The following is a 17,819-nucleotide window of genomic DNA, read 5'->3' as shown; positions in this document are numbered from 1 at the left end:
AACCTAAAGTCAATTGCTCTTAGAGATATTAGCATAATTTAAGAAATTTTATGGATCAAGATACCAAGTGAAGAAATTGCGTAATTTAGATTGATAATGACAGATGAAATCTAGGTGAATTCTTTCATGGGTATTGTTTCGTTTCTTGGTTATTATTTGATTATTTTCCTGATTTGTTCTTTGTTGCGCTCGTAGTTAATTAATTTAATTAATTTTAGTTTTAATCAATCACTCAAATTTATCGGTTAAATAATAAAAAGACAGTAATTACTATTACTTTTAGTCTTTGTGGGAACGATATCTTTACTCACCGTAACTGTATTATTAATTGATAGGTGCACTTGGCTTAGTCGAATTTTTAGTTAGTTTCATGAACATCAAAGATTTATTTTATTAATAGCATTAAAAACCAAAGAGATTATCACCCATCTATGATTCAATCAATGAATGAAGCTTTTAGTTATAACAATTATATATTTTATTTGACATTAAGAAATGGTAAGATTTATATATACATAGATGTTGACCTACAATACAATTAACTCTCTCAATTCAATTCCTTTGATTAATCTGGTTAAGAGTAACTTATTTGAATTTAATTCTACATTATCAAAAAATAAAAACAGAAAAAACCTCCTAGCAAAAATTATTAAAACCACCTAAAAAGGTACTACTATATGAGATGCTTTCCCTCCCTCTCACTCACCAAACCTATCACCCTGCAAAATATTTATTAAAATTAAGAACATAGTTTGACATAACAAAATAAAATAAATACCAACAGGAGAAGATCACCTTAAAATTTACATGATAGAATTTAAAAGAAAAATAAATGCCTGCGCCTCTTTTGATAATCATCTACATGCACTTTGATTTTGTGGAGTCGAAAATAAAGTTGGTGATTCCTTAGAATCAGAATTTTACATTTTCCCTAACCATGAAGCTGCCTCTTATTCTCTCTCTTCTCTTTTTCCCCTTCCTTTAAATCTGATGCAAAGAAAGAGCTTTGGATTCGTCTCTAAACCAAGGTTTTAATAATCAACAATGGCACCATCAGCACCACATGCCCCAATAATTGATATCTTTGCTGCTATCAATCCAAAATTTTTGAATCACGTAAATGTCACCATTTCAAAGTTTGCCATGCAAATAGAATTCAATGAATGGCATATAACTTACCCTTGCGGAAGAAATGGACATATAACCTGTGGAAGAACTCATCGGATAATACGGGTTCGTTACGGCATTCCCGAAACTTCCACCACCGACGGTCGTATTTCTCCCGACGACATTGTTAGGAGTGATCCCAAGAGGATACGCTGGTGTTCCGTCTGGCTTAAACAACCCGTAATTCCTCTCTGAAGTGGGACCTGGTTTCATATTCTCATTAAACAAAGCAAAAATGTAAATGTTAAGATCCGAATTCGGCCTCATTGGAGTCCCTGTTTTTCCCGACATCAATTTAATCAAATTCCCATTGTATTTTTCAGCATTTTCGGGCGTCGCTCCTGCCTCGTCTTCATCTCCCTTTGAAGGCCACCCAGTTTCCGATATGTGAACCGGGAGTTTCTTGTAACCCAAGGAAGCTAAAGCAGAGTAAACGGCGTCGATTTGAGCATACAACATGTTATCGTAATGTAAATGGGTTTGTGGATCGGTAACTCCTTGGTTTGGCTGAAAAAGAACAAAATCCAATGGAACTTGCTCGAGGTTTCCCTTGTATGCAAAGTAGGGATAGGCATTAATCAAAAAAGGAGAGCCAGTTTTTTGATGGAAATTCAACGTTTCGCACAAAGGATCCATCAAATCTTCACGGAACGCACCAGCTGAAGGCGGATAAGAGGTTTGAAGAATGGCTAGGGAATGTGTTGTAGTGACGGTCACCTGTTTATCCAGTCCGAAGTTAAGCAGCGCAGCATGAACGCTTTGCATTGCCGGGAGAAGGCAGTCGGAGAGAGAAGTGTCGTTTAAAGTGAGAACCTCGTTGCCGACAAAGATGGAGGTGATTTTGGTGGCTGGTAAATGGGGTTGAATGTTTTCTTTCACCCATGCTTGGGCATTGGTTGGATCTCGCATCTTGTCCAAGTACTCGTTGCCTAAACCAACCATGAATTCAACGTCGGTGTTTGCAAACGCCTTAAGGACTCTGGGATCTGCATCGTAAAGTTTAACTTTGGTTGCTCCGATTGATTTCACCAGTGGCACCACGTCTTCTGGGGATGGAAGGTTGTTTGCTATTTGTCCATAATTTATCCCAATCGAGTTAACCATAATTGGAAACAAACAAGCTGCAATAACCCAGAAAAAAAACCATTCAGCACAGTTCAAACCAAGTAGATAGAAGTGGAGAATAAGTGAGTTATAAGTTACCTAAAATTGAAACATAGCAGAAGAATTCAGGGAAGTCCATGAGAAGAGAGAGAGAGAGCAGCAGCAGGTAAAGCGAGTGAGCAAGCAAGCGTGTAGAGGGAGGCAAAAGATGATTGGCTCAATTATCAGTATGTCTTTAAGCCAAAAGATGCGAATTGTGACGGAAATTCATTGGCCAAAAGTATTGAACAAGGCAACCAAATAAGAAATAGAGAGACAACTGTAATGAGCAAATGAGTTTAGCTTGGCAAAAAGAATATTAACGAATTATAATGTTTATTTAGAGAAGATGAGTTGTTTTTTCTTTCAATTAATTATTCCATTAAGCATTTAATTGAGTTCAGTGCGGTTTGCACTTTTGCACTTTGCAATGGTAATGCGTTGAGAGAGTGATATAATATATGTGATGAGAAGAAGATAAAGAGACAGCACTAGATACATGGGCAGGGCATCCATGCAAAGCAAAGTGATTGGAGGTCGCTTTCGGTGTCCCCACTTCCCCTCATTGGCTTTGATGGGGATTGGTTCCTCTCAATTCATCACCCACTATTTGCATTTGTAAACATCACTCTTTTGCCGAGGATCTCCCCCACTACAAATTTAAGCCATAAAAATGCATCATCTACTCCAGCCAATTACTTAATCCCAATTGAGCAAGCATGGACACCTTGATAATAAAACCCCGATCTCCCATGTGTTGACACCATTTTTTTGATAAAACGGGGTCGACTTGGGTTTTAAAAAACGAAAAAGAAAACAGGAGTCACCACCAATCCTTTTTGATGAGGTGTGATCGGATCACCTCGTAAAGTGGTTGTTTTTAATAAATAATTTAATTTTATTAAAAAACGGTTTTGGTCTACGAAATTTAGAAAAATGGGTTCGGGAGTCGGTTACGTACGAGGAACGATTAGCACCCTCGTAATGCCCAAAATTGGTACCTAGTTGATTAATTAATGTCTTAGTGTTGAAAATTGAAAAATTTAAAGAGATTTAAAATACAATCCTTTGTTTTAAAACTTATATGAAACGAGATACTCGTTAAGATCCTCTCATTTTGGAAAGAGAAAATGTCACACCCAATGAGTTAGGGCACGATATTTCGCCTCTTCAAAAATGAGCTTATCTAAGAGCTCGCATAATATTTAAAAGGATATTCAATTGTTTAAGTCGTATAAAAATTGCAACCCAATACGTTAGGGAACAATTTCTCAAAATACTAAACATTGAATATTGCCTTTATTTATAGAAAAATCTTCATCTCTAGAAAATAACGTGTCACATCCAATGCGTTAGGACACAACGTATTGAATTCCTGATAATGAGCTTTTCATTTTATTTTTGATTAAAGAGCATTCTCGATTATTAGATTCAACGAAGAAAATTGGAACCCAATACGTTAGGGCTTAATCTTCTCGAATCTAAACACGAAATTTTACTTATTCAAAAATTAAAACTTATGCGTCAAGACAAATTAATCTAACTGGAAATAGTGGAAATAAAACATGAGGTTAATATGCGTACAAAGCACAATATTGAATATGATAGTAAAAAAGGTTACAAGCAACAACAATAAAAATGAATGGATAAAGAGGACAAATTAATAACATGTAGAATAACAAACATATGAACAAATTAGATTGAAATCTTCTTTTAAAAATAATAGTGAAAACGTGAATTGTTAGGATCGTCCCGATTAAGCAACAAACAAGTAAAAATAGCAGAAGAAATTGAGACGATGAACACACAAATATAACGTGGAAAAACCCCTCCAAAGAGGATAAAAAACCACGGGCAAAGATAATTTTACTATAATGGCAAAAAAAAGAAAAGTACAAAAAATGGAGATAAAAACTAAACCCCAAAAACCCAAAAAAACAAAGAACTCCCAAAACATAAACACAAAATTCTCTGAATGTGTTATGAGTTCTAATTTAATGAGTATGTATTCTAATATTGTAAAAGAGTCTATTTATAAGCTAAATTAGTAAGTCAGATAAACTATACTAATAAATGTTAAATATATTATACTAATAAATACTAAATCTTCTAGAAAGAATATATATGTTTGTTTAACTTGACTTGCAAGCAATCTCTTAGAATTTGGGTCACACAACTCTAACAATCTCCACCTTGACACGAATTCTTTCAACGCTATCTTTACCAAAACCCGCCACGGGCCTATCTTGAACTATGCAGGGAATTAACTGAGTCGAATCTATGCTTAGAAGCTGGAAGACTTCTAGCCTTCGACTTATGCACAGCCAAATCAATACTAACCCGGGTCTGATTTTCACGAATACAGTGCCCTAACTTTTCAAAACCTACATCCAAAAGAGGACCTCTCTTCAACGAAACAGTCATACCTTTTTCCCTCCTATGACCAAGTTGCCTCCGCTCCAAACGAGTTGAATTTGACTCCGTAATGGACGAGGGACGTCCGATTTCACCGGTCACTGTAGAACTTTCCAGAATATAAAGACTGCCAGTTCTTTTACCTTTTAACAAAACGAGAGCTCCACGAGATACTTTAATGTCACTCGACTCGATGTTGATTCTACATCCTTTCAAGTTTAAAATACTCAAAGAGATGAGATTCTTTCGTAAATCAGGTACATACCTGACATCTGAGGTGTCCTAATCGTCCCATCGTGTATCCTAATTTTAACAGTACCAATACCAATTATCTTACTAGATGAATCGTTTCCCATGTGCACAACTCCACCTTCAACTAAACTGTATGTAGAGAACTATTCTCTATTGGGACACATGTGAAAGAACATCCTGAATCTAGGATCCATTCAGACGTAAGCTTGGAGTTATCACTCGTTGACACTAACAAGAAATCATCACCACCTTCATCGACCAAATTAACACCAACTACATCTTCCTCGTTACTCTCAGCAGCTCTTTTATTTCGCAGTTTATAACAATCTGCTTTGACGTGACATAACTTTTTACAATAGCGACACCTTTTGTCTCGTTTCTTTGATGCTACCAAAACGGAAGCTTGCCTATCTGCTTTTCTATTCAAACCAAACTCATTGTCGAGTTTGTCTCTACTCAACAAATGACCCTTCACATCTTCGAACGAGAGTTTGTCTCTGCCATAAATCAAGGTCTCCCTGAAAGACTTGTATGAAGAGGGTAAAGAGCACAATAATAGCATAGCTTGATCTTCATCGTCAATATGAACCTCAACGTTCTTTAAATCATTTAAAAGAGTAATGAATTGACTGATGTGATCTTTAAAAAGCTCACCTTCGTTCATGCGAAACGTAAATAGATGTTTCAACACTAAACGGTTAGCCAGAGACTTAGTCGTATAAAGAGTTTCTAACCTTTTCCATAAGGCGAATAATGTCTTCTTCATCAATACCTCCTGCAATACTATATTCGCGAGGCACAATTGAATTACAGATAATGCCTTTTCATCAAGCTCTTCCCATTCTTTTTTATTTAGATTTTCAGGCTTTTTCCCTGTAACAACCTTTTTCAAGTCGTTTTGAACTAGAATTGCCATCATCCGAACTTTGTCACAGATTAAAATTTATCTCACCATCAAACTTCTCAATTTCAAACATTGTTGCTGCCATCTCTGAACGGGCTAATCTATGAAAATTTAACTAGCTCTGATACCACTTGTTAAGATCGTCTCGATTAAGCAACAAACAAGTAAAAATAACAAAAGAAATTGAGAAGATGAACACACAAATTTAACGTGAAAAAACTCCTCCAAAGAGGATAAAAAATCACAGGCAAAGATAATTTTACTATAATGGCAAAAGAACGAAGAATACAAAAGATGAAGATAAAAACTAAACCCCGAAAACCCAAAAAAACAAAGAACTCCCAAAACGTAAACACAAAATTCTCTGAATGTGTTATGAGTTCTAATCTAATGAGTATGTATTCTAAGATTGTAAAAGAGCCTATTTATAGGCTAAATTAGTAAGTCAAATAAACTATACTAATAAATGTTAAATATATTATACTAATAAATACTAAATCTTCTAGAAAGAAAATATATATTTGTTTAACTTGACTTGCAAGCAACCTCTTAGAATTTGGGTTACACAACCCTAACATGAATAAATAATTAAAATGAACATGATCAAAATAATATAAAAGTATAAATTTGTACATATATATGTATGTGGAAATTATAAAATATAAAAACAAGACAACAAGGATATATGTAAATATGTATATATATATGTATATATGTATGTCTATAAATTGTAAAATATATAAATGATGTATGTATATATAAAAAATAGAAATATATATATAAAAGGGTACATTTCAAAATATGAAGAATATAAAAATAGGTATATATATATTTATGAAAAAGAAGATGTGTATGTAGATATATATAGTCGTGTGTATAAATTATAAAACATATAAAAATATAAAAATATTTATATGCATGTATATAAATAGGTTATATAAATATGTACGTATAGGTGTATATATATGTGTTATAAAAGACATGTATAACATATACATAAATTATAAAATATAAAAAGCATAAGAATATATGTGTATAAATCAAAGATGTGCATATTTTAAAGTTGTGAAATATAACGAATATGTATATAAATTATGATATATGTACATATGTGTATTATAAAATGTATATAAGTACACGTATATTTTAAGATTAAAAAATGCATATAAAAAGAATATATGTATGTATATATGTATTATAAGAACGAATGCATGTATTTAGGATTATAAAATATGAAAATATATGTGCATATGTATTATAAAATGTATATATATTAAAATTATAAAGGTCAAAAATGTATGTATGCATATGGAATATAAAGTGTGTATGCGTGTATTACTAACAGTATGCATGTATATATTTATACAATAAAGTTTTGAATCAATGGTATGCGCAAGTACATGGTTATAAAAATAATCATACTCTAGTAATAATATTATATAATAATAAGAACAATATTAAGAATAATTAATTTAGTAATAAAATAACTAATAGAGGGCTAGATTGAAGCTAAACGAAATTTCAAGGTATACATTTGAAATAATAAAAATATGGGATAAAGGGCTGATTCGTAATGCGCTAGAAGCATCAGGGGGCGAACAAGCAAATATGCCAGGCCTCTCCGTGCGCAGCGCTTCGCGGGGGACGACGCATGGTCTAAGGACCAAAACGAAATAGAAGCAAGATTCGTGGCCCAAATGAAAAAAAAAAACCAAAAAGGACCGGGTCGCGCTATGTTGCAAAAGTGGAGGGATCGCCTGCGAAAATAGCCCCTCAAATCAGAAAATACGCCGATCCTACGGTCGGACGGGCCGGGTCACGGTTCAAATACCAAACGGCGCCGTTTTGGCACCTAAAGTCTCTGAATGAAACGACGCCGTTTCAATACTAGTATAAAAGGTAAATTTTTTTTTAAAAATCTTCATTTCCCTTCCCTCTTCCAGAAAAAAAAAAGAAAAAAGATTTCATTCTCTCTCAGGCTCTCTACCTCCGGCCTGGATCCCGGCCGATGACCACCGTGGCCGCCGGAAAATTCAAAAAAGGTATTTTTTTGCTACATTTGCGTATATACATATATATTTTTGAACAAAACAAAAGTAAAAATAAAAAATGAACAAAAAAGTTTTGGAAACTAAAACTTTTATCTTTGTTTCTATTTCATTATCTTCTTTTTTGTTTTTGATTTTTTTGTCCCCCCTATTACAGCCTATTCGGCTTTTGCCGAAAGAAAGGAAGAAAAAACCTAAAGAAAATCCCCCCCTTACAATCGGTTCAAAATATGGCTTTATAGCCGAAAATTTCAATGTTTGCTGTCTTCTTTCCCCTTTTTTTTTGTGCTGCTGTTGCGTGTTCCTTTTCACTTTGCAGGGACTGATGGTGGCGTAGCAGTGAGCAGGTGGAGCAGAGGGCAGGTGGCTGAGGTGATGGTGGCAGAGGCATGGGAGCGGCAGCTGAGGGCAGTAGGTTAGGGTTTCAGTTTTCTGAAACCCTAGTTTGACTGGTGATTGGGTCTGTTGGGCTTATTGGGCCGATAGTATTGGGCCATTTGGGTTAGTTTTGGGGTTTGTAAAGGGCCTATTTGGGTAGGTTTAGTTTGGGTTTAATTAATTTGGGTTTTGGGTCTCTGCATGTTGGGCCCGGGCATAAATTGGGCTGTACACCATATTATAAAAAAATTTGCTGTTCAACACATTGTAAGAGAATGGGATTCTTCATATTCATAGCCTTAGACTATTTTCCCCCTCTCAATTCTCCATCCTTTTGAGACCCAAAACATCCATCATTTTACCTAATTACAATATAAAAAAAGATGGAATATAGGACATATATAAAGCTCAAATATGATGCAAGCATTCATTCACGTAAGAAGACACCTTAAGTAGAAGTTGAACATTTTATCTTATTTCACATTGCTCACTACTCATAAAACCATGCAGAGAAACTGATTCTCTTTTTAAGTTCTTGACAACATTACTAACACCCATTAGCTGCTATAACTATGGATATATATCATACTATCTCCTGACTTTTCACCCTCAAAAATAGCACTACTGACTTCACGTATGGCAGGTCAGTTTGTTTTCCGCCGGTCAAGCCAATGGCTATCGAGAGTAGACAGGTACTTGGACTTGGTTGTCTAAGAAAACAGGTTACTAAGCTTTATCCATAGTTGCCTTCTGATTATGCTCAGGGTGTGGCAACATTTTCCTTGGCAAGAGGAGCAACCTCCTCTCCTTCAATGCCAGGTTCACTGCCAGCCACCCCGAGGCTCAACAACATCTTCTCCCACAACCTTGATGGTCCCTGCACAAATCAATAAATTTCCATTTAAACCTCAAAGAACTAGAGATGCGTATTCGTTTCTCCCTAGAACTCTAAATTAGCTACATTATCCACCATATGCAAGACAAGCTTCCTACACGAGCTACTAACCTTCCATGAAAAATCTTGTGCCATACAATTCTGGATCATTTCTTTCAGTGCTTGAGTCCCATATGTTGCAAGAGCTCTCTTGACAGTTTTTACCACCTTAATCACATCACTTGGATCCACTTCATCACACTGCAAACACATCCCATTGAGATGAGTGATCTTCCCATAAAAGGTGGATGAGATAAATATAAATATATCATTCACGGAGCTTCACACAAAGACAAATAATTTTTACTACTTACTTCAACATTGAAAGCTCCCATTTGGAACCCTGTGAATCCTTCCTTGACTGTGTCAACAAGTCCACCAGTAGAGGCAACTATCGGAACCTATAGCACAAAACCGATAGCATATCGAGGTTAATTTGATCCGGTACAATGAGACTAAGATTAACAACATAGTGCTTATGAAATCAAATCAGTTAGTTGCCGAAAAGAGATGGTCAGAAGCATTTACTGTTCCATATCGCATAGCATGCAGCTGAATGAGACCGCATGGTTCGAATCTACTAGGGACCAAAATGTAATCAGCACCAGCAATAATCATATGGGCCAATGGGACATTGAATTTGGCTACTGCTCTAACGTTGTCAGGGTATTGGATCTCCAGCTGCTCAATCTGCTTCTCCATGGCCTTTTTGCCTGTGCCCTGAAAGGAAAATAGATCCCTTTATTAATACTATACTCGTTGAAGCAACGGTAACAATCACAGAAGGGGGAATTCTAAAATTTGACACTAACAAGGACTACAATCTGGCAATTTTCAGCAACTAATTTCGGAATAGCTTCTGCCAAAATATCTGAACCCTTCTGCTCTTCTAGCCTACCAATGAATCCGATCAAAGGAACATCTCCGTCGCAAGGCAATCCCACCTCAGCTTGAAGAGCTTCCTTTAACAATGGCTTTGCCTTCATTACCTGCATTGACAGTTACTAAAAAACGCGTCTCCTAATACCACAACCAACGGGGAAACTGGATGCTATAGAAAGCACTTACAGTTGTTGCATCATATTTGACACTGATGTATTTGTCAGAGGCAGGATTCCATTCTTGAACATCCATGCCATTCACAATGCCGGTGATGCCAGTTTTACGAATGATGTTATCAAGTTCTACACCTTTGTCTTCACCAGATACAAGCTCCTGGGCATAGTATGGGCTTACAGTCAAGACTCTATGTGATTCCAATATTCCAGCCTTCATCCAATTAATTTTCCTTCCCTTGACGGGCTTGTTATACCTGACGATGAAAACCTTTTAAATCCTTGACCAAAGAAAACAATTCATCAATACTGTAACAAAAATAGTAACAGCAGCAGCACTTTTGGTTTCATTACCCATCAATGAAATCGAATGAACTCTTGAACCGTTCAGGCAAATTGAGACGTTTGAAATCTGCAAAGGCAAATCTTCCCTGATAGGCTATGTTGTGGATGCAAAATACAACCTGACATATTTATCACGCACAATGTAAGATCCAATCTTCTGCTTGCTTAACTTAGCGTTTCAGAGGCCATCAACCATACCTTTGCATTCATGTAGATACCCCTTGACTGGTACATGCTTTTAAATAGCATGGAAGAAGAGCACTGTGCCAATCATTTGCAATAAAGACAACATCTTCCCCTGCAGAAGATGGTGGTGAAGCACATTAGCCTAAACCATTTCATGGAAGAAGAGAGTTAAACTTTCAAGGTTAGAACTAAAGAGGAGGACTTCATACCATATGGTCCTGAGAAATTTTTACTGCTATTTAAATTTAGAACTCTAGGTGCCTCCAAAGCAGCCTACAAACAAACAAAATAAAAATGGCATTAAATTAGGTTGACTTATATTTGAAAGAGACAATATCATGGTTAGACTCAGGGACATGGCAAATTTTTTTTTTACCTGGCATAACAAGCTGAACCGCAGTTGATTGTCTTCGTAGTCCAAACCTGCTCTGGGGCCATAGATTTTGGATGCTGTTTTGCCCCATACCTGAATTATCAAAACAGCGACCATAAGAAAATTGATTGAACGAGAATCATTTACCAGGAACATTAAACCAAGGCAACAATCATTTCAAACCTTCTCAAGGAACATGGGGTGATCGACAAAGACACGATCAACTCCACGTTTGTAGCAGTGGAAGAACCGAACAGTTACAACTTTGTCTCCGACTTTTAGCTGCATATTAGGATCTCAAGTTTAAGAAATTAATCCAAACATAGATCCTTTTAGTGGAATATGAAGTACTAAAAAAGTAAAATATGATATCTCTTGAATCGAGCAGGATTGGAAACCTTACATCAACTAACACACTTGTATCCCATGCATCCTTGTACTGATCATAGCGAGGACACACTGTCATAACACGGTGTCCTTTGGCCTATTGAACGATAAATAAGCAATAGCGGCTAGTTATCTCACTTAAATACCAAAACCAAAGCCAAAATCTCTACTTATATGTACTTACAGCCATTGCGGGAGGAAGTCCACCGAGGACATCACCAAGTCCACCAGTTTTGCTCCAGGGGCCACACTCAGCTGACACAAACACTATATTCATCCCTATTCCGCAAATAATTTTTCCCAAAGGCCTGTGATCTGCCTGTTTCATGGCTTTCGTAACGACAGCCTTTGCGTTGGTGGTCCTCATCTGCAACCTATCGACCTTGTTCAAAGACCGCAAACCATTGTGAGTCATGGCTTGATTCCTGGCACCAACCTGTGCAAGATTGGCCTTAGTGTCTGCTCCATGGCTGCTGAAATGTGAACATGTCGAAACAAAGTGTGAGGTTGTCAGGGTTGCCATTGATCGAAAGCTGATACCAAAAAGAAAACCAAACCAAATTAACTAAAGACAAAAACCCAACATTTTATATAGCTTCAAGAGAACGTAGGGTGATGAAAAGGAAACAGGAACCTATGTAACTGATACAGTGGATCACTCAAAATCAGCTAAGTTAGCAGTACCTCAAGAACTCGAGATGGTTCACTCACTGAGTGCAGCTGGGTTAGGAGTGATGGAAGTTGTTGAAGTGGCGTGGTCACTGAAGTTCACCTAGGATCTGCCAATTTGAACTGATTACAACGTTGAACTACAATAAAACGTGGCTTTATGAGAGAGGAGGAGTCTCATCTCAATGTCTAAGTGCTTCCCACGTGGAAGGTGGGGGCCCTTAGCATGGTATGAGTATGCAGGAAATTTGCGGTCACTAGTCACGCTTCAGTCTTAGGTGGGTTCATAACTGGTGGGCTCCAACAAATGTCTGTTTCATCGTGAAAAAAACTTGAAAGTTGGTGGATTGCTTTTCCCGATATCTTATAATTTTAGTACTATGAATTGAAGTTAATTGACGGTGTGGAATTAGCCGTGGCTGTATTTTTGCCTCCTTTTTTTACTCTTGTTTTTAGTGCAAAAATCGGTAGCAGACAAACTTTTAGGTAGCGTAAGCGTTGGATTAAAATTAAGTTGAGAATAGTTTATTGAGTTGATGAATTTTATTTTGTTGTTTTAATTTAATTTAATTTAATTTTTTTGAATTAGGTTGGGTGAAATGGAATTTAATTCGAGTCGAGTTGAATCGAATTGAATTGAGTAAGATTGGTTGAGTTAGATTAAAAAAATTAAACATGTCAAATTAACATCTTCTTACCATATAATTAATTCTATTTTAGAGTATATAAATTTGAAACCATATATATTTGATTTTTTTTTAATTTCAAAGCAAAATAAGAGAAAAAAAGGATAGTTTAGTATGATAAACTTAAATCCTTAATTTACTTATTTAAATCCTAAAATTATTGTTTTAGAATCCCTTTTAACTTTTTTTTTTATATATTCTTTAGAAATTTTTTATTTTTTATAAAATTTTTAAAAATATATAAATTTTAGAGATTTTATAAATATTTGGATCTTTAAAAATTATTTTGAATTTTAAAAAATCAATTTGCTTATTTTCAAATTTTAACAATGGTTGAATTAATCGATTTAATTAACATGAAATTTATTTTTTTTTAGTTTTTTTGAATCAAATCGAATTTTGCTCATTATACTCTTAAGTTCAGTAAATTTTTTTATAAAGTATATGTATTTCATATTATATTTATATTATTTTTCAACATAATATTTATTTTATAGAACAATATTATTTTTAAGTTTTTGATATAATGATAAATTATGTTTTCATCATTTATAACTATATCACAATAGAAATTTATCAGCTTTTCCGGTCATGTGTATATTCCTTGGCATCCAGCATCGCATGTGCTGTGGAAGATATTTCTGCCAAATTTATACAGTATTCGTATGGTCATTTCCCTTCATATCAATAATATTGATTCCATCAGTTCGTTAAATTTAATTAAATAAATTATTAAAATTATAACATATTTAAAAGAAAAAATTAAATCAATATTCAATTCGTAACTCAATTAATCTAATTCTTTTATTTTGAATTCATACTCAACTAATTTTCTGATCCACTTTTGAAAACTATGTTAGGAAGTTGTATTTTTTTTAATAATTTAATTATAAGTTTTGATCATATCTATTCTTTTGACATAATGCCTAAAACTACTCATAGCCCCTCTCTAACCCATAACAAGGAGGACAATGCACTTCATCACACTCGAACCCACATCCTCCTGCATTGACAACAATGTCAATTCTGATCGAGTTAAAACTCGATCAGCGATGGAAGCCGCATCCTTTTAAACCTTGCTAAAGATAAAATTCACATTTAATATAAATATTTGGTTATTAACTTAAAAGGTTATTGTTGACCATTAATTTTAATGAAATGATTTTATAATCATATATATTACAATATTTTTAAGTTTTTAATGTGTTCACATTATAAAATTTTGACTTAGAATAAGGAAAGAAAGTAAGCATTTTTGAAGTGAAAATTTGTAACATAAACTATTCCGCTTATATATATAAATATAAATTTTAACGGTGTTTTGTAAGTTATATTTTCATAATAAATTCTTTTAATTTGCTTATATTAAATAATTTAACTTACAATTTTACATAATAAATTATGGTAAATTTTAAAACAATTAAAAAAAATCTTTTTAAGTTTATCATTATTTTTACAAATTAAATAAACTATTAAAATTAAAATAGATATTGAAAAATATAAATAATGGTATGGTCACAATATTTAAATTTAATTAACAATCTACACCCACTAATTAATAATTAAATTTATATTAGAAATTATATATAAAAATAGAAATTTCATACAATCTACCATTATAATATTTATACTTTAAAGTAATTTGTTACTTTAAAAATATTGTTTATTTAAACTTAGCCTAAGATCATATCGTGCTTTTAAGATTAAATTTATATATTATTATGTTTTAATTTTATAACTATATTATTAATAAAATTTTACAAAATTTAAGAAATAATTAAATGTAATTTTATTAATACATACAAACAACGCATAGATGGCAAAGTAAAGAAAACTACTCTATATTTATATTTATACTAAAAAAAAAGCCTAAATAGAACCTTTGACGAACGTCTATCAATTTTTTTTATTTTTAATATAATGATTTATTTGACACTCTAACTTTATAAAAAAATTTAATTTAGCTATTCATTTAAACTTTCTTCTATTTTAGCTATTAAACTTGTATTATTTATCAAATCACCTAAAAATAGATGAAAAAGTTAACATTGTTGTTGTGACATATATGTGAATTGCTACGTGGATGCCATGTCAACAATTAATTAGTTTTTAAATTTTTAAAAAATTCAAAATAATATATAAAAATTATTTTAAAAATTATAAAATGTATTTTTAAATTTTAAAAATAATTAGTTAATTGCAAACGTGGTGTATACTGCGTCAGCAAAGTTAACAAACATTAACTTCTAGCTATTTTGGGTGATTTGATAAGCAATGCAAGTTTATGAGCTAAAAGAGACGAAAAATTAAATGGAGGGCTAAAATATATTTTTTTAAGTTAGAGGGCCAGAAAAGATATTATGCCTTATTTTTTAATACATTCTTTTTTTGTTTCTAATGGACATGATATTGTTTTTTTAGGCTTAATATAACATTTTGTACATGAACTTGACATTTTTTCCTAATTTAGTACCTAAATTTTTTTTGGCCCAATTTGATACCTGAACTTGACACTTTTTCCTAATTTAGTACCTAAATTTTTTTGGCCCAATTTAGTACCTGAACTTGGCATTTTTTCCTAATTTGGTACCTAAGCTTTTTTTTTAGGTTCAATTTGGTACGTAAATTTATTAAATGTTATACAAATTAAGAAAAACATTAATAGTGTTAAAATTTTTTTCTTATGCTACAAAAATATTGTCAGTATTAGAGAGAATTCATGCTAAAAAAATAGGTATTGAGCTATGCTTAATGAATTAATATTAAATAAGAAAAAAAACCCAAATTAAAAGAAATTCATTATTTTCAATTAATAAAATAATTAAAAAACTAAATAAAACTAAAAGTAATTTAACATATAAAATACAAAAATATCATATCATCTGTCATATATCGGCCATACATTGATTATTTTTGCTACCTCATAAAAAATAATATTTTTAGTATATTGGGTAATTTGTAAAACGTTTGACAAGTACCAAATTGAACAAAAAAATTAAGTAAATTGAACAAAAAAGATTAAGTACCAAATTAGGAAAAAATGTCAAGTTTGGGTACCAAATTGGATCAAATCTATTTTTAATTTTTATAAATAGTTGGATTTCTAAAATTTATTTAGAATTTTTTTAATTTTTTTGTTGAGAGAAACCAATTTGTTTACTTTCAAAATTGGGAAAAGACCAAATATGTAATTTTACTAATATGTTATTTGAGTTATTCGAATTTTAAAATTTAATTCAACTCGAACTCGAAAGTCGAATTACATATTTCATTTGACTCAAATAACTCGAATAAATCGATTCGATTAATTTGAAATTCAAAATTTTTTTTGATTTTTTCGAATCAAATCGAGTTTTGCTTACCCATATTATTGACTGAGGTAAATTTTTTTATAAAGTATATGTATTTCATATTATTTTCAATATTATTTATTTATTTTATAGAAAAATATTATATTTAAGTTTTTGATATGATGATTATAACCATATCACATCAGAAAATTGTGAGCTTTTCCAGTCATGTGAATATTCACTGGCATCCAGCATTGCATGTGCTGTGGAAGATATTTCTGCCAAATTTATCCGTATTCAAATGGTCATTTCCCAATTCCCATTCATATCAATAATATTTTCATAATGAGAGCTGTGAGTATTATTATTTTGATCAGTTTTTTTAAATTTAATTAAATAAATTATTAAAAATTAAAAAATAAATTTAATCATTCATTCATATTGATTTGCGAGTTAATCGATCTAACTCTTTATTTTGAATTGATACTCAACTAGTTTTCAATCCTTCGACAGAATATTCTGATTTAATTTTGAAAACCATGATAATAGGGAGTTGCATCCTTTTAAACCTTACTAAAGATAAAATTCACAGTTAATATAAATATTTTGTTATTAACTTAAAAGATTATTGTCAATAATTTTTTTTTGGATGAAATTGTTAAACTATCTTTATTTGATAAATTGTTTTGATATAACAAACAAAAATGTTTTTGAATAAAGTTTGTTTTTGAACAAAGAAATTATAAAGTTCAAAGCATACAAATCATTTCAAGACTTCCAAAAATTTTAGAAAATATTTTGAACACTTAGAAAATTTTGGACAAAGTTCAAAAATGGTTTTAAACTCTTTAACTCGATTGAAACATTTTAAATCGATTGAAAAATTGCTCCCTACAAGAAGTATCGATAATTTTTAAAATATATCGGTACCTATTGTATTTTATCAATACCATCTTTTTATAAAGATACCATTTTTGAATCGATACCTTTTACTAGGTATAGATAAATGATCTTTGGTATCGTTGTAAACTAACTTTAAAGGTCATTAAATCAGACATTAAATGCTAATAGTATCGATACTCACAGAAAAAGTATCGATACTTTTTGTTGCAGGCGAATTTAATGATCTGATATTTTTATATCCAACGGCTCTATTTAATTCCTCAACAACCACAATGGCTGGAAATGAATTAGAGGGTATAAATACCAACTTCCAAAAGTCCTACAACAACAAGAGAGAATATTCAAGCTTAAAGATCAATTAAACAACCTTTGTGATAAAATTTTCTATACTTTTCTTACAAACACTTGTGAGCTTCATTGTTATTCTATCTGCTCAAGTTTCTTCTTTGTAATTTAGCTTAATTTACAAACATTCTGATATTGTAAGGGTTTGTTCTTAGTTTGTTTATTTGCATTTCTTTGAGAGAGTTTGTGTCTTAAGGTTTGGGTAGAAATCTTAAGGGAGTTTGTAAGGTTAAACCTTGTCCTTAAAGGTTGTCAAATTAGTGAATTTGGGAAAATCATTAGTAGTAGAAAGCTAAGTTAGTGGAGTAGGCAATTGGGGTCGAACCACTCTAAATTCTT

At 32.5% G+C, this 17,819-nt stretch overlaps 2 protein-coding genes across 3 annotated transcripts; both read right to left on the bottom strand.

Annotated features, from left to right (window-relative positions):
- Positions 1 to 702: 702 nt before the first annotated feature.
- Positions 703 to 2,727, bottom strand: LOC107911810 (glucan endo-1,3-beta-glucosidase 11). 2 transcript variants are annotated; one of them, XM_016839749.2, is made up of 3 exons: positions 2,371 to 2,727; positions 1,180 to 2,288; positions 703 to 1,090 (listed from the first exon to the last, which is right to left on the bottom strand). In XM_016839749.2, the coding sequence occupies exons 1-3, from the start codon at positions 2,408 to 2,410 to the stop codon at positions 1,019 to 1,021; spliced, it is 1,221 nt and encodes a 406-aa protein (XP_016695238.1). In that variant the 5' UTR covers positions 2,411 to 2,727; the 3' UTR covers positions 703 to 1,018. The 2 variants fall into 2 exon arrangements, with proteins under 2 accessions (XP_016695238.1, XP_016695247.1); XM_016839758.2 differs by having other exon boundaries at positions 703 to 1,087; positions 2,371 to 2,628.
- A 6,033-nt stretch (positions 2,728 to 8,760) lies between these two features.
- LOC107911823 (granule-bound starch synthase 1, chloroplastic/amyloplastic-like) lies at positions 8,761 to 12,375 on the bottom strand. Its single transcript, NM_001327055.1, is given in 15 exon segments — positions 8,761 to 9,184; positions 9,314 to 9,442; positions 9,556 to 9,642; positions 9,770 to 9,961; positions 10,054 to 10,230; positions 10,310 to 10,553; positions 10,651 to 10,760; positions 10,840 to 10,877; positions 10,880 to 10,939; positions 11,037 to 11,100; positions 11,204 to 11,293; positions 11,384 to 11,482; positions 11,604 to 11,684; positions 11,772 to 12,120; positions 12,272 to 12,375. Coding segments are annotated over 14 exon segments (1,827 nt in total). The 5' UTR covers positions 12,111 to 12,120; positions 12,272 to 12,375; the 3' UTR covers positions 8,761 to 9,067.
- Between the last annotated feature and the right edge of the window lie 5,444 nt (positions 12,376 to 17,819).

This window comes from Gossypium hirsutum, chromosome D08 (genome assembly GCF_007990345.1).
Source record: "Gossypium hirsutum isolate 1008001.06 chromosome D08, Gossypium_hirsutum_v2.1, whole genome shotgun sequence".
Classification (NCBI taxonomy): domain Eukaryota; kingdom Viridiplantae; phylum Streptophyta; class Magnoliopsida; order Malvales; family Malvaceae; genus Gossypium; species Gossypium hirsutum.
Note: the sequence above shows the minus strand (reverse complement) of the source record. Positions and strands in the feature narration are given on the sequence as shown.

Coding starts and splice junctions, on each gene's coding strand:
- LOC107911810 (XM_016839749.2), bottom strand. CDS start 2,410: ATGGACTTCCCTGAATTCTTCTGCTATGTTTCAATTTTAG. Junction 2,289..2,370: donor CTGCTATGTTTCAATTTTAG/GTAACTTATAAC, acceptor GGGTTATTGCAG/CTTGTTTGTTTCCAATTATG. Junction 1,091..1,179: donor TGTCCATTTCTTCCGCAAGG/GTAAGTTATATG, acceptor TTGGATTGATAG/CAGCAAAGATATCAATTATT.